This window comes from Sphaeramia orbicularis, chromosome 18, assembly GCF_902148855.1.
Source record: "Sphaeramia orbicularis chromosome 18, fSphaOr1.1, whole genome shotgun sequence".
Classification (NCBI taxonomy): Eukaryota; Metazoa; Chordata; class Actinopteri; order Kurtiformes; family Apogonidae; genus Sphaeramia; species Sphaeramia orbicularis.
The window spans coordinates 18,570,811-18,593,040 of record NC_043974.1 but is presented as its reverse complement, the minus strand read 5'-3'; the positions used below and the strand labels follow the sequence as shown (position 1 = coordinate 18,593,040).

The window sequence follows — 22,230 nt, the reverse complement described above, 5'->3', positions numbered from 1 at the left end:
ATAAGCATTCAGCCGCCTTGTTGTTGTTGTCTTTCACATTTGCACACCAGATTCAAACAGAAAGAGCTATACACTTCTCTCTGAGGTTACATAATAGGAGGCCTACTTGACTGTAGGTAAAGTACAAAGAACGTACTGTAATGACACAAACAACCATATGACCTAGAGATTTTTAAAGTGTCTATATTTCTGTAATATGCTGATTACTAGCGGCTCCATAATATGTCATATATCCATTTGACAACCTCCCCTCTCTCCTGCCAGGTGAACACATCACACACACCTTATAAAAGGTTATTAAAGGTCGTTTTTACCTTTCTCCTCTGGCATGGTCTCTTGATTTCTGTCCTTTTCCCAAATGTTAAGTGTAGGTGTACGTCCTTCAGCAGTGATAATTATGAACAAAATCCCAAGAAATGTTTTCAGAGGTGTCTGATGGTGTTGCGACACATCCTCCACACGCTCTGCAGCTCTGGTGTAATAATAGATGTGAGTAGAGAGTGAGCACTCTGTCCGTCACTATCTGTGGAATGAGCTGTAGGTCATATGACTCCCTATGTCTCTCTCTCTCTCTCTCTCTCTCTCTCTCTCTCTCTCTCTCTCTGAGTTATTGCAGCTATCTGTTATAAATAGAAGCATGTGCAACTCAAAGAGAATGACACCTCCTCCTGGTAATCTGTCACTAGGTGTGTCCCAATCTGCCCGGTCCACTCCACTCTGAATTCAGCTTTGACAGCCAACCTCACAGTGGAACTGTGAACATGCTCAATTACTTTCTCTGAAGTTAATATAGATATTACAGATAGAAACAGAGATCATCATTCTTAATAAAACTTATGAAAAAGAATGTAATAAGTGGTAATTTATAGTGTCTCATATTTTCCTTGTATTGTAACTTAACTTTTAATATCCTTCCGATGTCAGCTGTATTGTTTTATTTCTTTTCTTTTCTTCAAGCCAGTATGTGCATAACTTTCTGGAACTTTCTACATGATTGCTCTCCTACACAGTGTCCAAACTTTTTTTTTTTTTTTTTAACATTTTCACCATCTTTTTGAACATAGTGTGCAAAACACTAGACTACACTAATGTAGGTTTTTGAGAACAAGGGGAGATTAAGATTAACCCTCAACAGCTGAGACCAAACATATTTATCCTTGTAAAATAACTCCTGAACCTCTAATCATATAAATGCTTGTATGTGTTTTGTCTTATTTGGACATTCAGATGCTCCATAATTTATTAGTTTAGTTGACAATATAATTCTTTTTGGACACATGAACATGGTCAGTGAATTAAATAGAAATAATTACCTTGAAAAACATCCACAACATTATTAAAGTGACAAGCCTTAATTTGCTTAGTAAAGATTAGATGTTGAGAGAAATTATCTGGAAGCTGAAAATAGTAACTTTCTTCAGTTTTCACATTATTTTTTTATTTTTAATTTCAGTAAAATGTTCCATTCTTAGACAATGAAAATGTAAAATCTGGACTTTTAAAGAAATAGATGAAACAACTGATGCCGACTGACTGAAAATATAGAAATATATAGAAAAATAGAGTAAATACAGGAGACACAGTGGTCTGAACCACTGCTCTGGGCCTTTGAGGGTTGATATTTTATCATAAATAGTGACCATATATGTGTGATCATATAAGTGCCCTTGTATGTATTGATAAATCCAGAGAAAATACATATACAAGTCTTGATGTCATCGTAAGAAAAGCACAACGAATTCAAATTAACTGAACTGGCATAAAAATACTCCTTTTTCCAACAGAAAACACCGTAAAAATATATTCTTAATCCCAAAAAATCTGAATGTCTGACTAATTAAGTATTGACCATTAAAAACCTTTGGCTATGTCCTACACTTCAGCGAGTGTCCAGTGATGGTCTTGAGTTTCCCCATAGCTCTTGTAAAGCTGCATACTCAAGCCCAAAATATTTGTGATGTCACAAGTCTCTCTGTTATGTTTACACCCTGAACTCAAAGAAAACCTTTCAACACATGACACTAAACACGTGAAGCATCAGACTCTGCACAGACTAGGAAAGGAAGGAAAGGAAGATGAAAAAAACTGATGGAAGTGCACTAAATTCAGAAGTTAAATTAGCAGCAGTAATGCTTTTGAGTCCTGTTTTTTCAGCAAAAAGCCCCATTTTACTGGTAGCAACAAAATCTCAACAGTTGGTGAAAATTAGGATGGACGTGAGGGGATGAATGTTCAATTTATGTTCACTGGCTGAAAACACCATGACTTCAAATGGATAAGCAGATGTCGACTGTATGAGGATTATGAGGCAGATGTGTCACATTGTGTTCACAGCTGGAACCCCTCTGCCCCCGAGTGGTAAACACAAAACAAAACAAGTGGTGTCAGGCACAACAAACCCCGCCCCTCACACATATTGTTGCTTATTTTGGCATGGATCCAGCTGATGTCATCACGTCTATGTGTGTGGTGATGTCACCATATCAATTGCCTCTATACATGAAGTTTGAAGTAAACTGAAACAAAATTGATGGTTTATAGACATGTGAAATTTTGCCCATTATAAGTAAATGGGAGAAGAAATAAGATTTTAAAAATTCATACAAATTTTTAACTTTGACCTACTTTTCCCAAAAAGTAACCACATTTATTCTGGGTCACTGGCAATCTATAAACCCAATTTGGTATGAATTCAACCAACAGTTTTGCTGCTACAGACATGTGAAATTTCGCCCATTATAAGTAAATGGGGAAAAAAAAAACATTTTAAAAATTCCCAAAGAAGTTTAACTTTGACATACTTTTCCCAAAATGAAATCAGATCTATTCTGGGTCATTGGCAATCTATAACCCCAATTTGGTATGAGTTCAACCCACAGTTTTGCTGCTAAAGTGTTAACAAACAAACAAACAAACAAACCAAACCAAACCAAAACCTTCCCTCCCCTACAAACAAACAAACAAACACAGAACAAGGCATTTTCATATTATTATTCTGTAAGTGGAGACTGTAAACCAACAAAATGCAGGACAACACTTCATCAGATCTAGAAAATCTCACCATCAGAAACAAAAAACTAATGCAGAAGATTTTACTCATGACACACAAACAACACTGAATCATATTCAGTGTTGATCTAAGCTCTCATTAAACTCTTTTTGTTCCGTTGTTTTTTGCATGATTTAATTTTGGGTTTTTTTGCTAGCAGTGTTGTTTGTTTCCTGGTCTGTGCCAACATGTATGCATTTTTTCAACACTTAACATCTGTTGATTGTAATATTGTTTCGTCATGCAGGTATTTTTTTTGCTTGTTTGATTTTGTGTTCTCTCTTAAAATCCTAATTAGGGACATTGTCTGCAAATTTGCTACTACGGCTATAAGTCCTAAAGTACATACATGCATCGGTTGCGTATTTGTAAATGTAACAATGCTTAACCCATAAGGACCCAGTGCTAATTTTGTGTCAGCTCCCAAATGAATTTTTCTCTAGTTTTAACCTTTCTTAAATGATTTATCACCATTTAGTCTAACATTATGCTCAGTTTTTTTTGCATTTTTAAGTAAAAATCTGGTATTTTCCTATATTTAATTTACTGATCATGTAGATGTTTATAACAGCTCTGATTAAAGTTGGGGATTATCATATCAAAAATAGAGAAAACTGAAGAAAAAGTCACATTTGCAGTAAAATCTAACATTAACTGAATATAAACCAAGTGTCTCGACCTACTGTCATTGATAAAACTCCATGGGTTTTACTGGTGAATCAATGTTGTAGAAGATGACGGTGTTTCCACATTCACTACGGAGCCTCTGAACGTCCAAATGGGTCATATCTGATGTCCATGAAAAGATGACAAACTGCATTTTACACCAATTATTTTCACATACTGAAAGAATTAGTGGATCAACAGTTATTAAACATTTTCATTCAGTGGATGGTTTTGGTTGGTTGGGTCTTTATGGGTTAAATGTATTGTCCTTGTTAAATAAATTCCACTGGCACCAGTAGACCTGCAGTGTAAATCGAGTGTAAATTACATGAAAAGACATAAATGTGCTCTTTGAACTGTATTTCTAGTGCACCTTAAACCTGTAATCATATACTGATTAAAGAACATATACCTGTATTTTACCCACCCACCCTTGCTCTCTACCTATAATCAACTCTAGCATAACAGACATTTAATTATCGTTTCAACGAAGCTGACAGCTTTATAATCTACTCATGCATAAGTGGGGCTTTTGGGAAAGTGGGCATACAGCACATACACATTTCTATGAGTGCGGCCCCACTCTGAAAGTCACTTCTGAAAAATCTGAGTGGATAATGAGAGCCAGTGCTACATATGAATAACGACCTGTCACCACGGTCACATTAAAGGGTCAAGAATACTTCTCCTAATTACACAAACTTTCATTTGCACTCTTCTGCGGACTGGCAAAGGTCACAGTCATGGTCCACCACGATCTGTCTCAGCTTGTCAGATTTTTGTGACATGATGCAGGCAACAAATATGAAGACAACGCAACTGTCACTAAGCTGCCACTCAGAGAGATTAACTCCAGAGTATAACACCTTACCTAAAGGAATGTATTTTGGAGGGACAAAATGTGCTGGAGACAGGAATGGACAAAGGTGGTCGAAAACATTAGTGATGTATTAGTGAAAATGTGTTTCTGACGTGACAATGAACAACCACAATGATACAGCAAATATATTATACTGATCAATGCAGGTCATGTAAACAGCATATTCCATTTGGATACCCTGAAATCTAAGTGGACCATTGGTGAGTCATATAATAATAATTTTTTTATATCAGATGATATTAATATGTATCACGATATAAATCGAATCACTATTTTTTGTCAAGCTTAAATTTTCCGTTACTCATAAGTTAGTTGTGAAGACATTAGAAAGGAGGAGAGAGAGGGAGAGAGAGAGAGAGAAAGAAAGATACATATGTTGGGGTACTTATGGAGAAGTCCCTCCCTTTGCTCTTACAATTATTCCCCCCGTTTTATTCATCTCCCACCCAGCTTCCTGTCTTATAAGCGTCTTAAGTTTTATTTTCAGGTCTACAGCCGTATGGTGTGTGTATTAGAATTGCGGTAGGCCTGAACCCCCCCACCGGCGTAAACCAAAGTAAAACCACATGCTATGAACAGCCACCTCCCAGCCTCTGTGCTTCTGTTGTACGCTGGAACTGAAACGGTTCGCATCCTACTTTTCAGTAACCCCGTCGCCCGAGTTCTCAGTCAGTTTTTCTCCAGAGGGAACACTCAATACCTCCCACTGTAGCCCAAACATTAGTGTGTGTGTGCTGCGGCTGCTCTTACACCTGCGCTGTGTGTCAACCTAACTTGCCGTGGCACTAGCGTCATTGGTTTGGTGCTGCGCTACTTAATTATGACTGGCTGTTCTTAAGTCTGTCAAAACACAGATGAATGTATTCTATCGAAATTGCATCAGCATGTCTCATATTTCTATCGAGGAAAAAATAATATATCGCAATATATATTGTTATCGTTTTATCGCCCAGCCCTACTTATTTTGTTTGGCTTTTAGGAACATTCTTTGTCATGTACAGTGCTGTGCAAAAGTCCAAGGTCAACATTAGGTTTGAGTTCTAATAATCACACATTTGTCAGTCTCTGTATTAAGATCCAATCTGATATACGTGAAGTATGTACAGCAGTAAAAACTAAAGTTTCAGAGAGAAAAAATAGCTTCTATAAACCAAAGTGGTGGTGTTTAGACCTTCTTCTGCACTTAACATGTCTATATCCCCTTTGTTCATACAATATGAGATTTATTACCTCCGCCAAGGAGGTTATATTTTTGCCAGCGTTTGTTTGTTTGTTTGTTTGTCTGTCTGTTTGTTTGTTTGTTTGTTTGTTTGTTTGTTTGTTTGTCTGTCCGTTAGTGTGCAACATAACTCAAAAAGTTATGGACAGATTTGGATGAAATTTTCAGGGTTTGTTGGAAATGGGATAAGGATGAAATGATTAAATTTTGGTGGTGATCGGGGGTGGGGGGGCCCACGGGGGGGGCCACTGATCAGCCTTGGCGGAGGTCTGCGCTCTCCGAGTGCTTCTAGTTGTATTAGTTTTCAGATGTTTTATACCAGGTTCATTCAACACATGTCAGATGTTTGTAATTGTTTGTGCTGCTTCGTGCCATGGGGTGAGGGGTCACACTAAATGCTGACTTTAACCCTTAGAACCAATTTAGTTCAGTTTTTGTATGTCTTTTAAGGTTGTGCATGAATTCTCTGTATTTTCTTGTTGCATCTCAATACCAAAAGAAAATGAGAAATACATATATATGGTCATTTCAACCCTGAAAAACAGCAAACCTAGAGGTGGCCAACGACTTTTGCACAGTACAGTGTATAACACATTCAGAATACATGTTTCATTTGGGGTTTTACAGCAGTTTATAGCCTATAGTCTCTCGCTTGTTAATGGTCAGCTGTGTATTGTTTCTCATTATCAAGTCTTGGGTAACAGGGTTTTGGAAAGATTGTAATGCTGAAAAAGGCAGGAGGTGTTCACATTGTCCACTTTTTGCATCCACTAATTAAAAATCCTGTTTTGAACAAGTATCAACAGCCAGCTTTACACATTTTGATGTGATGAATGACATGAGCACTATCCTTTATTGGAGTGCATGCTTGTACAGCCTTGAGGAAATAGGAAAATTTCAGCAATCAAGAATAAGAATTAAAAACTAAATATCTTCCTGCATGGAGGAGGCACTGATTTTAGACACAGGGATGATTTGTCAGACATTCAGACAATGCCGTAGCTGTAGTTTCTTTAGATTTTAGTATAAAAACAACTGGTAAACACTTGTCAAAAGAGAAAGTGGGTCTCTGAAACACCTAAAATAAGAAAGACAAATATAGAAAGAAAACACACAAATAAACACAGCATGAAATGGGACACAAACTGCCATAACCACCCCAAACACCCCTCTTACTAAGAATTTTGCCCACTTAACGTCACCTGGCACTTGTCGTCAATTTCCGACATCTAAGAATTCACACTGACCTCTCTCTGGTAACCTGTGGAAAATTAGTACTGAAACATACGCCAAGGGGTCAAGAAGGAGAACAAGCTCTAATTACAATAATTTAAACCTTCCTGCAGAGCGAACTCACCACAAAGTCAGCAGCAGCAAATGAGAACAGCTCCAAAAATATCACATATTAAGTCAGAGATCTATTTGAAACAGCAAAATGCAAAAAAGCTCAATATTTTGGAATCTATCTTATATCCAGTATGTAGGTAAACGTCAGCTCTAAATAACACATGCAGATGGTGTAAGAGTCGGCCTTAAACCTGAATACTGTAGTTCCCAGTACATCTGTTTCAACTGGTCCAGATAATCTGATTTATGTTGGAGGTGACTTCATATTGAGCTGTTCTGTGTTTGTGGGTATTTGGAGACTGGCTTTAACGCTCAACATTGATTGGAGCTGATACATAATCAATGTCTAAGAATTGGTAGCCTAACACATTCCCATTGGGATTTATCACTGCCTGTAAACAAACAAGCTTTAGACGCCCCGAGGTTAAGTATTGATAAAAACTTTTGTAGCAAAACTGCATGAAATATATAAGTTTAAACACTATATAAGCATAAACAATGGATGAGTTGGAATTTGTGCAGTGTGTATTTACAACAATCAAAATCCTATCACCCTACCTTAAAAATATGCAAGTTGTATTTTTAGCAAATGTCCATGCAGATTATTGATTAAAGCTTTAACTCTTAAACACTAAGAACTACTGTATTTTTATGGCAGTTACCAAAATAATTTATTTCTAAATTTAGCTTTTCCTTAGTGATTCGTCAACACTGATCGTTTTATTATCCTCTGCATTTTGCACTTTTCAGTAAAAATCAGGTGTTTTACTGATCATGTAGATATAAAAAAATAATGGTAAATTCAAAGGCTATCATATCAAAACAAAGAAAAGGTTTTTTTAAAAAGTGACCTTTTCAGAAAAATATATCATTAACTGAACATAAAAAAACATCTACAACCATCATTTGTCAAACTACATGGGTTTTACTGGTGAATCAGGGCTGTAGGAGATAATAGTGTTTCCATGTTCACAACAGAGTCATCATTGTCTTGATAGGTTTAGTGGATCTAAAGTTATTGAACATTTTAGATCAGTAGATGCTTTTGGTTGCCAATGATTGTTTAGGTGTTTTAGGGTTAAGCAGCTAAATATGATAAAACAACAAGCTCAGTATATCTCCTATTAATCTAGAGGTTTGAGAAAGTCTGTTGTTAGTTAAGTATTACTTTGAGTTTTACTTTTTTTTTTTTTTTTTACTGCATTTACAAAGTTGCAAAAGACCTGTTAATACTCCAACCTCACCAACACACTAAAATAATCATGTCTGATGGGCGACACGGTGGTGCAGTGGTTAGCACTCGTGCCTCATAGGAAGAAGGTCCTGGGTTTGATTCCAACATGGGGAGAACACGCATGTTCTCCCCGTGTCTGCGTGGGTTCTCTCCGGGTACTCCCACCATCCAAAGACATGCACTGATAGGTTAATTGGTTAATCTAAATTGCTCATAGGTGTGAATGTGAGAGTGATTGTCTCTATATGTCAGCCCTGCGATGAACTGGTGACTTGTCCAGGGTGTACCCGCCTTCGCCCCTATGTAGCTGGGATAGGCTCCAAGCGACCCCCGTGACCCTAGTGAGGATAAAGCGGGTTCAGATAATGAATGAATGAATGAACGTCTGATGTTGGGTTTATAGTTTTTTTTTCCATTATCCCAAAGTGGGAAAAAAAATGTATGAAGAATCTTGAAATAACATCGGTAAAATGAAACTGGATGTTATGTTGGAACATTGTGGAACAAACTGGCAGGTGAAAGTGTTGAGTTAAATCTGCAACAACCTAAAGAGTTGGATTTAATTTACTTTGTTATATAAGAACTCAGATGCGATGACTTTGCGTGCCTTGGTGTGATTTGCTGTGAGTTTGCGTGACTTTACTATCTGTAAATCATGTGAGTTTCCTGAGAAACTGTATGGTCAAGCGAACAATATAGCCGGTGCATACAGTATGGTATAAATGGTTGTGTGACATGAGCGAACAGTGAACATTGTACATAAACAATGAGGTAATTCTTCTTTCAGCTGGTGTGGGGTCACCTCAGGGTAATGGTAATGATGTTGGACCATCTCCATTTTTTTGGGCCTCAATCAAACAATGGCCACTTCCACCACAGTGAAGTGACCGAATGGATTCATTAGGCGCTGGGCCAGACATTCAAAAACCAGTGAAGCAAAAGATGTGGAGGAGAATATAATAATAGACTGTTTATGGGGTTACTGTATGACAATATCAGATTTAGTTTCAGTGGCCATAGTGGAAAGGCTCTGACAATCCTCAATTGTTTGGTCCACCACTTTCCCTAGACTAAAATACCTCAAAACCTGGACTGGATGGACTGTCAGGAAGTTTGGCACAGAGATCCAGACTCCCTACTGAACCAGATTTAATGAATTCTGTGATCCTCTGGGTCATGTCTTCTTCGTTCAATGCTTCTTGAGCAGATTTCAGCTCCTCAGTATAAAAGAGTAAATGTGTCAGTGTGTATTTCTGTACTGATGGAAGGAGAGCAGCAGTTTATTTGCATCACTTTTCAACCAACGCTATCAGATCGATTTAACTTGAATTAGTTTGGTTTTTGCACCAGGTTGATGCATTTCATTCAATCATTTTCCAAACTCCTAAGTCCTTGAGAGGGTCACAGGGGTTACATATACCAACAAAGAATCATTCACTGCCACCTTCACACCTCCAAGCAATTCAGACAGATTAATTAACCTATTAAAGTGCATGTCTTTGGATGGTGGGAAGAAGCTGGAGTACCTGAAGAGAACACAAACTTAACATAGAAAGGCCCACGCTGGAATAACATAACAAAGCTCCTTTACAACACAGTGTAAACAAATGTAATGTCGTCATCTTCAGCGACTGCAGCTACACAGAGGGAAACAAGGGTGGAAGATAAACCTTAAGCGTAAGATATAATGTCAAAAATAAAACATGACAGTGAGATATTAAGACAAGAACATAGCTACTATCATATACATCACGGAAAAGTTATTTCATGATATATATCATTATCGTTTTATCGTCCAGCCCTAGATGGAACCGTGCCCGGTCAAGAATAAATCAGGATGATAGTCAACCAATCACCAGTCAGATAGAAATGTGAACAAACTGTGCATAGATGTATCTTATACTCAATCACTATTCACTTGTATTTGCAAATGAACTCTTTCTTTGTTCCTTTTTTATTGACTATTTTCACTAACATTTTTACTTACAATTTACCAACTTAATTTACTAACATTATTTTGTGTTTTATTTTTGCACTACTTTCGTACTTCCACAACTACTAATTACTTTACTTTATTCTATTTACCTATACATAGTGAATAAATTATGTGACTGCATGCCAATGTATGAATGTGTGTGGGAATAAATCTAAAAGAGTAATGTAAAAGGAAGAGGGAGATAAATATATGTTATTGATATTTTTGGAGAAGGGGCAGGATTAAATAAGTTGCACTTCTTCCACCCCTTTTCGGGCATGTAAATGAAACTATTGTGCTGGTCTTCTTTCTAAGATGGTCTTGATTGTTGATTTTTGTATTATTATATATGTTTTACTTGTTCACATATATGTTAAATTTCATTGCATGGTCAGAATAAATCACTCAATCAATCAATCAATCAATGCTTAATCAGAAGTGCTGGCAAATGAATTTCACAAAATACTGAGTTTCAAATGCATTAGGACCTCACAAAAAAGCACACCAGTGTGTAAAATAATCAAGTGACTTTTCACGCCAGCTTTTGGTACTTTCCATTGAAAATAGCTGGCACCACTACTTTTAGAGGTTTCTGAATTAGCCTGGAAACACAGGATGTTACTTGAACCCTGGTAGAAATAGGACAGCATGAGCTCCATTCAGACTACAGGTGGATGTTCCTTTCTACCGAGCCAGACCAACAGGAGCCCATGGTGTGGGTTATTAAAAAACTACCCAAAATAACAGACAGGATGTAGCGGAGGAGTGTCTGAAAACTAAGATGACTGTCAAGGAGAGGGAGCCCAGAGCATGGCCTCATTTCATCCCTGACACTGTCCCCTTCTTTCACACACAGCCTCTGTTTCACTCTTCTTTCTTTCTGTCACCCAGAACTGTGACAGATAATCACTGGAACATAAACCGGAGGAAGTGCTCAGCAAATGGTTGGAAGCTTCAGGGAACAGCGTGCATGGGCCTCTTGCAGACTTTGCCATGTGACTCAGCAGTAGGCACCACTTGAGTGTGTGACGGAGAAAAAAAACAAAACAAAACAAAAAAAAAAAACACAGGATCTGCATTGCAAATCATCCCACACCAGAGCTGCCAAGTGTTGTCTACAACAAATCCAAAAGTGGAACCACCAAAACAGTGCTCTGCCTATTCCAGCCAAGAGGAAATGCAATTTATAGCCACATGCTGACATTTATGAGGATAAAAATGGCAAATATGATGATAAAAATGCCATTTCTCTTCACAACTTTTGATGCATTTGGAATAAATACCACTCTTCTTGAGAAAAATACAGACTGAAAAGCATGACTCGGCTGATTTTCCCTCTGACTGCGATCAATAACAATCCCACCCGCACAGCCTTAGCTTCGACTCATGCTAATCTCACAAAATTTTCCTGTAAACTTCTCCAGAGCAGCATGTGAAAGATGAAAAAGCACTCCTGTCGGAATCAGTCAAAAGCAAGGAAAGAGCTATCTGCAAAGGCTTACGTTTGGCATTAATTCAACATAAAATCATCAGCTCTTTTCCCTCATCCCTCTCTTACTTGTTTCCCAGATACCCAGTGTGAAGTATTTGCAGAGGTTTGGACAGATTTGTGCACGCTGCAGCATTTTGTAGTCAGCCCAATCTGTCATCCTGCACACGCTTTATTAGCTTCCTAGAAAGGGTGCAGGGAAATAGAAGACTTACAGAGACTGTGTGCATTTCCCCTCTGTCTGGATAAGATGAAGGATGCTTCAGGTGATTTATTTTCTTGATCTAGCATTTTGACCTTTCCACCACTTTTCCATTTGGTGCCAACATTCAAACAAACATCCAGACAGCCATCAGAAATATGCAAGAAGTACAGATTTATCACATTTCATGGGATATTGTAATGTTTGTTACTGTAGAAACAGACCCCAAAGGAAACTGTTGCCATTATATATTTGTGTTAATTGTTTATGATGTTTTGAACAACCATGGTACCTCTCAACCACTGTCTTCCTGGAACTATTTAAAGGGGCTATATGTAGTACTTCTACTTTCAAATACTAAAAAATGACATAAAATTATCATCAGTGTTGAGAATAAAGACGTCTTGAGTTATGCCAAAGATGCCAATGTATTGGAACAGAACCTTATCCAATTATACCCTGTTTGACTGATTTATGTGACCACTAGAGGAAGTAGTGAGTCATTCTGATGGTCTCCCATGGTGAGGAAAACTAACACCATGAGGACTTTGACCAAAAAGACAGCAAGTGACCAGATGGGATGAGTACCATTAAGTAACAACGTTTATAGTCAAAGAAAGTGACAAAGTGATAAAAAGCTAGAAACACTATTGCTGTTGTTGTTGTCACCTCTGGACACAGCTCTAAATGAAAAGAATGGAGTTTGATGATGAAATCAGCATTTCTTCTACACAGGTTTGAATTTGAGGCTTATGAAGGTATAAAGTTATGATGTGGTGTTATTATCTTTGTTAAGTTGTTGTTTGATGATTCACAGTTATAACTAAACTGCACTGAAAACAGAGGTGAGTTGTGGTTTTACTGTGGCTCTTTTCTGTCTAAAAACAGAGCTATAATAACGTGATGGTTATAGTTATATATAGATTATAGATTACAGTGTTACTCCGACCCATTGTCAAAATAACCATTAGTTTGAAGAGGAAAACTTGATGATACCATAATAATGAGCTTTTCTACTTAGTGAGTGATACAGTCTGTAGATTAATCAATCAATCAAATTTTATTCATATAGCGCCAAATCATAACAAAAGTTATCTAATGACACTATACCTATCGAACCGGTCGAAACCAGACTCTCAGGCCGATTTACAGAATACATAGCATGGTCCACGCTCAAACATATGCCCCTTTTCTACTGCATGGTACCAGCTCAACTCAACTCAATTCGACTCAACTCTACACAGTTACAGTGCTACACAGGTATAGTGCCGTTGCTTTTCCACTGCAATTGGTATCACCTTGGCGCGAATGAGATGGGTGTGGTCAGCAGCGTCGAAACTGTCATGACGTTGTTTTTAGGCGACATAAGTCTCACTCATTGAACAGTAAACAGTAACAACAATGGATGGTGTTGAGGTGATGTTGTACTTGTTGCCTAGTCTGTGGCTTTTTGTCACAGAAAAGGTGAAACGAGAAACGAATACAGGTGGCGAGACGAAGCACGCTTGAAAACATGTGACGACACTCCCTCTGACCAATCAGTGGCCGGCAGTAAAATTTCAATGCAGATTCAGCCCAGATAGAACCTCACTGGAGGTGGTATGAAAAAAGTATGGTTACCAGGTACAACCCCCAGTGAAAAAGCGCTAAAACTGTGTAGAGTCGAGTCAAGCCGGAGAGGTGCAGTGGAAAAGGGACAATAGTAGGTTATTGTAATCCACCTGAACACTGGATGCCTCCTGCTATAAACAGAAAATAGATAAAAAGATTAATTCTGAGCTACATGGAGGCAAACTGCTCATTCCAAGGTAACAAAAACATACCAGTTCTTACTTTCATAAAATCATACACTGATGAAAACCTAATTATGAAAATTATATTCCTCTTAAATTACACTTAATGTTACACAATGGACTTTGAATTATTCATAAAAACTTTCTTCAAAGGTAAAACTGACTCTTACAGAGAGCTATAGTACTGCTCTAATGATATCGCTCCTCATAACCTTTTGACCTTGACCTTATCTCTATTACTCACCACTCCCAGCCTTTTACTGTAGCGTTTTCCAATCATGTCACGTACGCATGATCATTCACAGGACTTAATCAATTATACTGCAGTGTCCTCATTTTAATGGGAAACTACTGGGTCATATAGCAGGCTCATGACAAGCTTGCACTAATGGGAACCAGGCTATCATATAGAGGGCTTCACTTCAAAGGTTCAGATGGCTGTATCACTACTGGGAATACTGGTGAGGTGGATTATGGATTGTGGGTAAGAGACGGAGCCCCCAAACAGCACTACAGGATCTCATAAGCTGGAAATGTGGGTCTCTTGCTCTCCTTCTGTGTCGCTTTGTCTCTGTGTGTGACTATATATATATATGTGTGTGTGTGTGTGTGTGTGTGTGTGTGTGTGTGTGTGACACTGTTATGCACCATTGACCCCAATCCCAAGTCCAACTCCTGACCATAAAGCTGAGTTTAAGTCAGAATATTAGGCTTTAGGTGCAGCATCAGTGTGTAAAAGTTGAAAGTATGAGCAAGCAGCTTACATTTAAAAAGGCAAAAGGGGTCTTTAAAGTCAAAGTAAAATGTTCATCTTTCTGTTTTTACTGCTGTATTGCTAATGTAGGGGGAAAAATTGGGTCATATTCACATTGTGATGGTTTGGCCATATACTGAGATGACATTCATTGAACTACTATCCCAGTCAGGGGCATCCATCTTTCAAATGATAGATATGATGCACTGATATATTCCACAAAATTATGCACAAGCATGATTAATGATAGCACTGATTGTCATTATCCTTAGAAAAGGGCCACACCAGCAGTTTTCCAAATTAATACTTATTAAAAAGAGTAGCTCTGTGCGATCCACGCGTACCTCAGGATTCAGGTCTGCTATATATAAATTAAAGAAATATGACTCTCTTAACCAAATCATGCAACCTGACACCCACTGCTCTGTGAAAGAATGTAATCAAATAACACTGATTAGGAGGACAGGGTGAAAAAATATACATCTGAGTGGGTTAAAACTGAAGCTGCAGGTCAAGGATAAAACGTGACAAACCAACCAAACACTAACAGACTCCAAGGAATCACTCTAAATGAGTCTCAAAAACGACCTCTTTTTCTTACGCCCTTTACCTTGGCCTTGATGGAAAATGGCATGAGGTCAAAGAAAAAGGACATAGACATGACTAAGAAGACTAACAAAGTGTGTTTTGAGTACTTGCAGGATGTGAATAGATAACCTAACAAGACTTCATTGCCAAGGTTGAAATAAGGAGAAAACTAATAAATGCTACCATGCACTCAATCTCCCCTCCACTCGTATTTGTAGACATGAATTCTGAGTTAAAGTTCTCAGTTAAATTAGTATGATAATCATCGTAGTATGATAATTAATCTGTTCAAGATATGCATTTATGTATACTAATTCTTAAAATCACACATTGCATTATAAATATCATGTGGCTACATTTATAATAACATTTTAATCCATACATATACTTACAATAGTCTGATTTGGTTGCATTTCCTGAAGATACACTGTTTACAATCTATGTCTTAAGGCATCTGTGGTGGAAGTGTGCAAATCAATTAAAGACATTCCCGAAGGCTGCAGCACAACAATCCTCAAAATGAGGGAAAAAATCGTGCAAACTAAGCCAGTTCTTCTGCAACATAAATTTCACATTTTACTGCCATGTGAGTTATGTCAATATTCACCTGCATCAGCATATTGTGAAGTTATGGCATAAGATGGAAAAAGTACATCTCATCCATCATGTTGACCATTTGGGAACTGTCAGGTTTTTGGACTGCACTGAGCAGTGATACAGCAGTATCTCCTTTCCTTTCACATAGGATGGTCCTGTGTTTACTCTTAGAGGAAAATAACTCTGATTATGGAAGATACTTATAGGACATTTCATCCAGTTAGGAACCTTCGACACTATTCAAATGCAACAAAGACACAACACACACACATTCTACCCCACCCCAACTCTAAATCTTGTCTTGCTCTCAAACTCTGTTTTTTGTTCACCCTATCCCCCAAATCCTATCAGATCCATGAAAAAATACCAGCATGTGTCCACGTGTAATGTGTGAAAACTGTATGATGTCTTATATTTATGCTTTGCATTATCCTGTGCTCTTCACTGCAAATTTCGAAGAAAAGGGTTATGTGGCAGCACACCAGTTGCGGTGGCCGATGTCCCTAATCATCGATCACAATCTTGTTTGATGTACTCTGTGCTGTCAAATGACAATAAATAGCAATTCATTCATTCAAACATGAGCTTCATTTCTCAAACCAAGCAACAATAATAACCTGTTGACTGCTTTTCTTTCTCCTTTCACATTTTTATTGCACTACTTAACTTAAATGTTTATACACTTTTTTGTACAAAAGTTTTTTTATTTTATTTAAACTCTGCTTTAGTTGTAGGTTTTTTTAGTGCTTGTTTACTATGTTGTACAGAGAGAGAATAGTTTAAAAAAAAACAAAAACAAAAAAAACGGAGTAAAATTCCTTGTATTCTTTTGAAGACACTTAGCGAATAAAGGCAATTCTGATTCTGATAATACAATACACCGACAAGCCAAAACATTATGACCCCTGACCATGTGTGGATGTGATGGAAACAGAAAAATGGGCAAGAGAAGGGATCTGAGCAACCTTTACAAGGGAGAAATTGTGATGGTCAGATCACTGGGTCAGAGCATCTCCAGATCTTGTTGTTCATTCCCAGTGTAAAGTAGTTAGAACGTACCTAAAGTATCTAAAGAACAACAACCGGATCTCAACCAATCCAGCATTTATGGGATCACAACATTATTAGCACCTGTCTAATATTGTGTAGATTCTCCTTTTTCCACAAAAACAGCTCTGACCCAAGGCTCAAGACTCAACGAGACCTCTGAAGGGTCTAGTGCAGGGGTCAGCAACCCTGGTCCTAGAGAGCCACTATCCTGCATGCTTTAGATGTTTCCCTCTTCCAGCACACCTGACGGTCATTATCAGGCTTCTGCAGAGCTTGATGATAGGCTTATCATTTGAATGAGGTGTGTTGGAAGAGGGATACATCTAAAACATGCAGGATAGTGGCTCTCTAGGACCAGGGTTGCTGACCCCTGGTCAAGTGGTATCTGTGATACCTGGACCAAGATGTTAACAGCAGATCCCTGAAGTCCTGGAAGTAGAGGTGGACCTCCATGGATCAGATTTACAGTCGCAGAAAAAATTTTTAGACCACCCTTGTTTTCCTCAATTTCTTGTTCATTTTAATGCCTGGTACAACTAAAGGTGTATTTCTTTGGACAATTATAATGATAACAACAAAAATAGCTCACAAGAGTTTAATTTCAGAGCTGATATCTCTGCATTTTCCACAGTTTCCTTGATAATAACCAAAATCACTTCAGTTCTTCCATCAATAGCTATTGCATTGTACTGACAAAAACAGTGCTTTTAGGCATTCCATGTTTTCATTTCTGTCTGTTTTAGTCACATGATACACACAGGAGTTAGTACTTGATTGCATAACCATTGTTTTGATGACTTTTCATGGTCTAATCATTTTTTCCGCGACTGTATTTGTCCAACACCTCCCACAGATGATCAATAGCCCTGAGGTTGGGATGTCTTTCCTTAGTCCATTTTTGGTCGGTACTAACCACTGTAGACCAGGAACACCCAACAAGACCTGCAGTTTTGGAGATGTTCTGACCCATTCATCATTGTTACAATATGAACCTGGTCAAAGTCACTCAGTTCATTGCGTTGATCATTTTATTGCTTCAATACATCAGCTTCAACGACTAAATGTTCAGTTGCTGCCTAATATATCCAACCCAGTGAAAGGGACCATTGGAATGATATAATCAATATTTGTACCACTTCTGCAGTCAGTGCTCATAATGATCGGTATAAATGACCCACGAAGCAGTACTCTTTGTAAAAGTGGAGTATACTCTTTACCCCCGTACTTGTCCTATTTAACATCAGTGTGAGAGAAAGTGAGAACCTGCCAAAGCAAGTATCCAATATTTGAAATACAGTTGCTTACATTATATGCAGAGCAATAAAGCAGTACATAAAATACATTATATATCAGTGTTTTTCAACCTTGAATTCAAGTGGGGTCACATGAAATTTCTATTAATTGATAAAAAAAACAAAAACAAAATAGCCTTACTGATAAAAAAAAATATATGGTACGTTGACAGAGACAATCACAATCCATAAAAGACATCCCAAACTCTGAAGCTGAAACTGAAGCACTGTGGTACTGTTTATCTTTCAAATGTTCATTGTGGTCAGTTTCAGATGCTGCAGCTCTTTCAAATTCATAGCTTGAGTTATTGTTTGTTCAGCATTAATTTGCAGCCTTGTAAATACAAGCTGGACTGACTGTACATATCCTGACCAAGGAAAATAAAATTCTCACTTTGTGCAGTAATCTACACCTGGCTTTTCTGCCTTCGTCCATAATAATATACATTATATAAACTAAATGTCATCTAAAATTAATGTTTATTTGCAACATAGTAGAGCAAACTATTACATGATCAAAAACAAACTGATCTTAGCACAAAAAAAAAAAGGGGTCACGAGCCAAAAAAGGTTGGGAACCACTGTTATATATACTGGCCAGCCCTACTGCTTGGTTAATTTTAAACCCCTTAATTGTAAATAGACCAGATGAGACACCAAGCAGAGGCCAGGAAATTGGAACACGGACAGTTATTATCTCCACTTCTTACATTACAATTCAGGATAGTATGTGGGTGTGTAATGTGTTTAAGCAAGACACAGAGATGGAAAGAGTGTGCAACTGAATATCATGGTTATTTAGCTCTGTTTTATACCCCCTCCTCTTTTAAGGCCTAAAAACACCAGTTTCTGGGCTAATGAGATAAAATAATTTAGCATGAGCGGGTGCCTTTAGATAGTCGAAGGGAAGAGGGAGGGGTTGTCCTTATTAAATTCATTATTTTGGTTTAACAGGGAAAGAAACATAAACTTCACAACAAAGCAAAGGGAGAGCATTTCATGGTGCTTCACAGGGTGTAAATATACAGCAATAGATGGTGTAAATTTAACACTGCAGTGACAGACAGCTGCTCCTCAGTGTGTTTACATACATGTAGACACTTGAGTTAAACAGCATGTAATCAGGCAGATTATACAGTATATCTAATATAAAAGGCTGCAGAGAGAACACCCCACATCCGCAAACTGCAGCTCCAGCTTGTCATTGGAGAAAGGAGAGGAGGAAGATAAATGGGGCTGTAACCAATGGCAACAACAAAAGGAGGGATGAATGGATGTGTGCCAAGAAGGAAGGACTCGCAGCACTCACCACACTACAGGAAATGACCTGGAATGACTCGTGACTGGTTTTTCATCGTCTCTCCCTCCTTTTTGACCTCTTTTACTCCATTACTCCTCTATTTCTCATTACTTTCTCCCTAAACCTCTTCTTCTTTTTTTCTGTTATTACTAATTTTATTACTACTGCACATATTTTTCCATTTCATTAAGAATCTACAAAATGTACCTGTAAAATATGTTACTGATTTATTTTACCAATTCAGTTTCTTTTACTGGTTTTTAGGATCTTTTTTCTATCTTCTGTGCTCTTTTTGATCACTAATTATTTCTGATTGCTTCACTTTTGCCGTTTCTTGCCACACTTACTGCTGATGTTTAATACAAAAGCCTTTAGCCGCTCAAAAGGGGATAATCCCTCGCTTTCCTGCTAGGATTTTAATGTGAAATAGCTGCGGGACGTCTTGACTTTCATGAACAGCAATTTAACAGTGGTAAAAAAATAAAGTACAGTGACTGCAATTAAAATGTGACCATTAAAAAATGAGTAGGAGGGGTGGGCAGTAGAGAGGCTAATGGTACCAACTGTGAGCCCCAACGTGCCAATTTCAACACAATTTCTTTGTTGAATGTCGTATTGTATCTTATCTCGTCTCTTTTCTTTGCATTTCTTTCTTCTTTTCACTGTCCTGAAATAAACATATGAAGATGCAAGAAAAAACTAACTACAAAAGACAAGAATTATATCCAGTGAACTGTTTGAAGGCTTTTAATGTGTGATGTCTGTGCATAAAAACACAGAAAAAAGTTAATTTATTATATCGAAGGGTGAGTTTTGACCAAGCGCTATCCTTATAAACAAAAATATAATCAATAAATACACACTTGCAAAAACAGGAAACAGGAAGGAGTAAATTTAGACCCAAATAAGAAAGTTTTAAATTAATGCCTTGCCATAACTGCAACTCAGGGAAAGTCATGGCTCAACTATTTTGATGTATTTTTGTTGTTGTAACTCATTTTGAGTGATATTACTTAAGCTGTAAACATCATGATATGATTTTTACTACCGTTATTAATACTATTATTACAGTAATTGTGATACAACACATCAATGCTGGTAGTAACACTTTTACTATAAAAATTGCATGTTATGGGTGAAAAGGGCTCAACTCTCCACTTCCTTTTCTTGTATCTTCCCACATCAAATATTTAGTGCAAATCAAGAAAATATAGAAAACATATTTCATGTGTTCAGTTTCAAAGTGAAGCTGTTTTATCACACTATTCTGAACCACCAGACTCACCCAAGGACAGTGTTTTTACCTGGCAAGTTTAGTTGGTTTGTTTGTCAGTATGATTTGAAAACAGCATATTCAAACACCAGGCTGCAGAATCATTCTATTTTTGGCGTCAGTTCCCCGTGTGAAAGGAAAGCGTGACTGCGAGAAAAGAAAAGCAACATAATATTCTAAATATAGTGCACACGTGAATGGATATTGATTTTTATGCTGGCCTTTCTCGGGTGATAAAACCAGCACAAAAACTCAAACTAACCCTTTCAGAGCCACATATGATCTGTCTACAGATACCCCTAAATCACATTCATATTTGGACATTCGGCATCTATGCATCACAATCTCAGCCTCTTTCTGACTTTTCAGAATCATGCAATGGATGGAACAAATTCTGGAAGTATTCAGTAATCTACATATTCACCAAGCAACATCTGTTAAAACACATATCCTGCTCAATACATCAGTTACGCAATTATGTAAGTTCCTGGTCGTCATTAGAATATAAATAGAATAATTTTGCAGCTCTTTGGTATTATTGTTTCCTCCCACCCTATAGACATCCACCCTCACCTGTTAAGCCCTGGGTCCTTTGTTTCCAATCAGAATCATTCCAATGTAACGCAAAACAATGGATTAGCCAATAGCAGAATCTTCATTCATAAGAATCAGAAAACAGCAAAACTAAGACACAATTCATAATCATAAAGTGACCTTTTTTTTGCACATCTTTGGCTTGTTCAGTGATTTTTATTGGCAGAGAAATAATACTTGTAGTGTTGGATCTGCTTAGTGGTAGCTAAGTGCTGCAAAGTTCACCACATTGGTGTGTTGTTTTATGATATTATTCATTATGCCGGTCTCAGAGTGTTAGCTTGTTTTTAGGGCTGTAACGATTACCAATATAATGATAAACCGTGGTAAAATTCGACCTGACAGTTAGTATTACTGTTTCAAATTCTAATTATTATTAAAGCTTTGTTTAATTACAGCACTATGAAAAAGTCATGGTGATACTGCTCATTTCCTGGAAAAGCAGCAGCACTCCAGGCGCACATGCACAGTTTGCAGTGTTTAGCCTCAGAAAACATAGCGTAAGGCACCCGCACAAACAGCCCTTCAGAGATTTATTCCCCCCATTAAAATGTTTAATGTAGATAATGGTTCTGTCACATTACTGTGTCTAAAATGGTAGTGTTGCTTTTATATGCACATTTGATTTCTAGATAAGATACATGAAACAGTGAAAGTGTTCTTTCTGGACCAGTTCTTAAATCTGTAAGACTAGACCTAGTCTTTAGCGCTGAATGTAAAGAAAAGTATTCTTGGTTCTTATTAACAATTTGTGCCTCTTATGGCCATAAGATGCCATCTTTAATGCACATTTGTATGTTTGATGTTTACATGTTAATATTTTAATGTTTCTGCCAACAGAAAGTACATTGTGCGTGTTATTTTATTTGTTTTGGGGTTTGTTTGTTTTTTCCAACTGAAACTTGTTTAACCTCAAAAGACCCAGCTA

At 37.5% G+C, this 22,230-nt stretch overlaps 1 protein-coding gene across 13 annotated transcripts in view; it reads right to left on the bottom strand.

The window, feature by feature from the left end:
* The window catches only part of ablim2 (actin binding LIM protein family, member 2), a 131,598-nt gene that overhangs the window by 94,439 nt on the left and 14,929 nt on the right, over positions 1–22,230 (bottom strand). For 3 of the 13 annotated variants that reach the window (XM_030161967.1, XM_030161971.1, XM_030161969.1), the window contains exon 1: positions 315–526. The exons of 1 other annotated variant lie outside the window; for it this stretch is intronic. In XM_030161967.1, the coding sequence (XP_030017827.1) occupies positions 315–330 (16 nt within the window). In that variant the 5' untranslated portion in view covers positions 331–526. Of the gene's footprint in view, positions 1–314; positions 527–22,230 lie in introns of those variants that run through there. 9 more of the 13 variants (XM_030161973.1, XM_030161972.1, XM_030161977.1 and 6 more) reach the window with 5 other exon arrangements.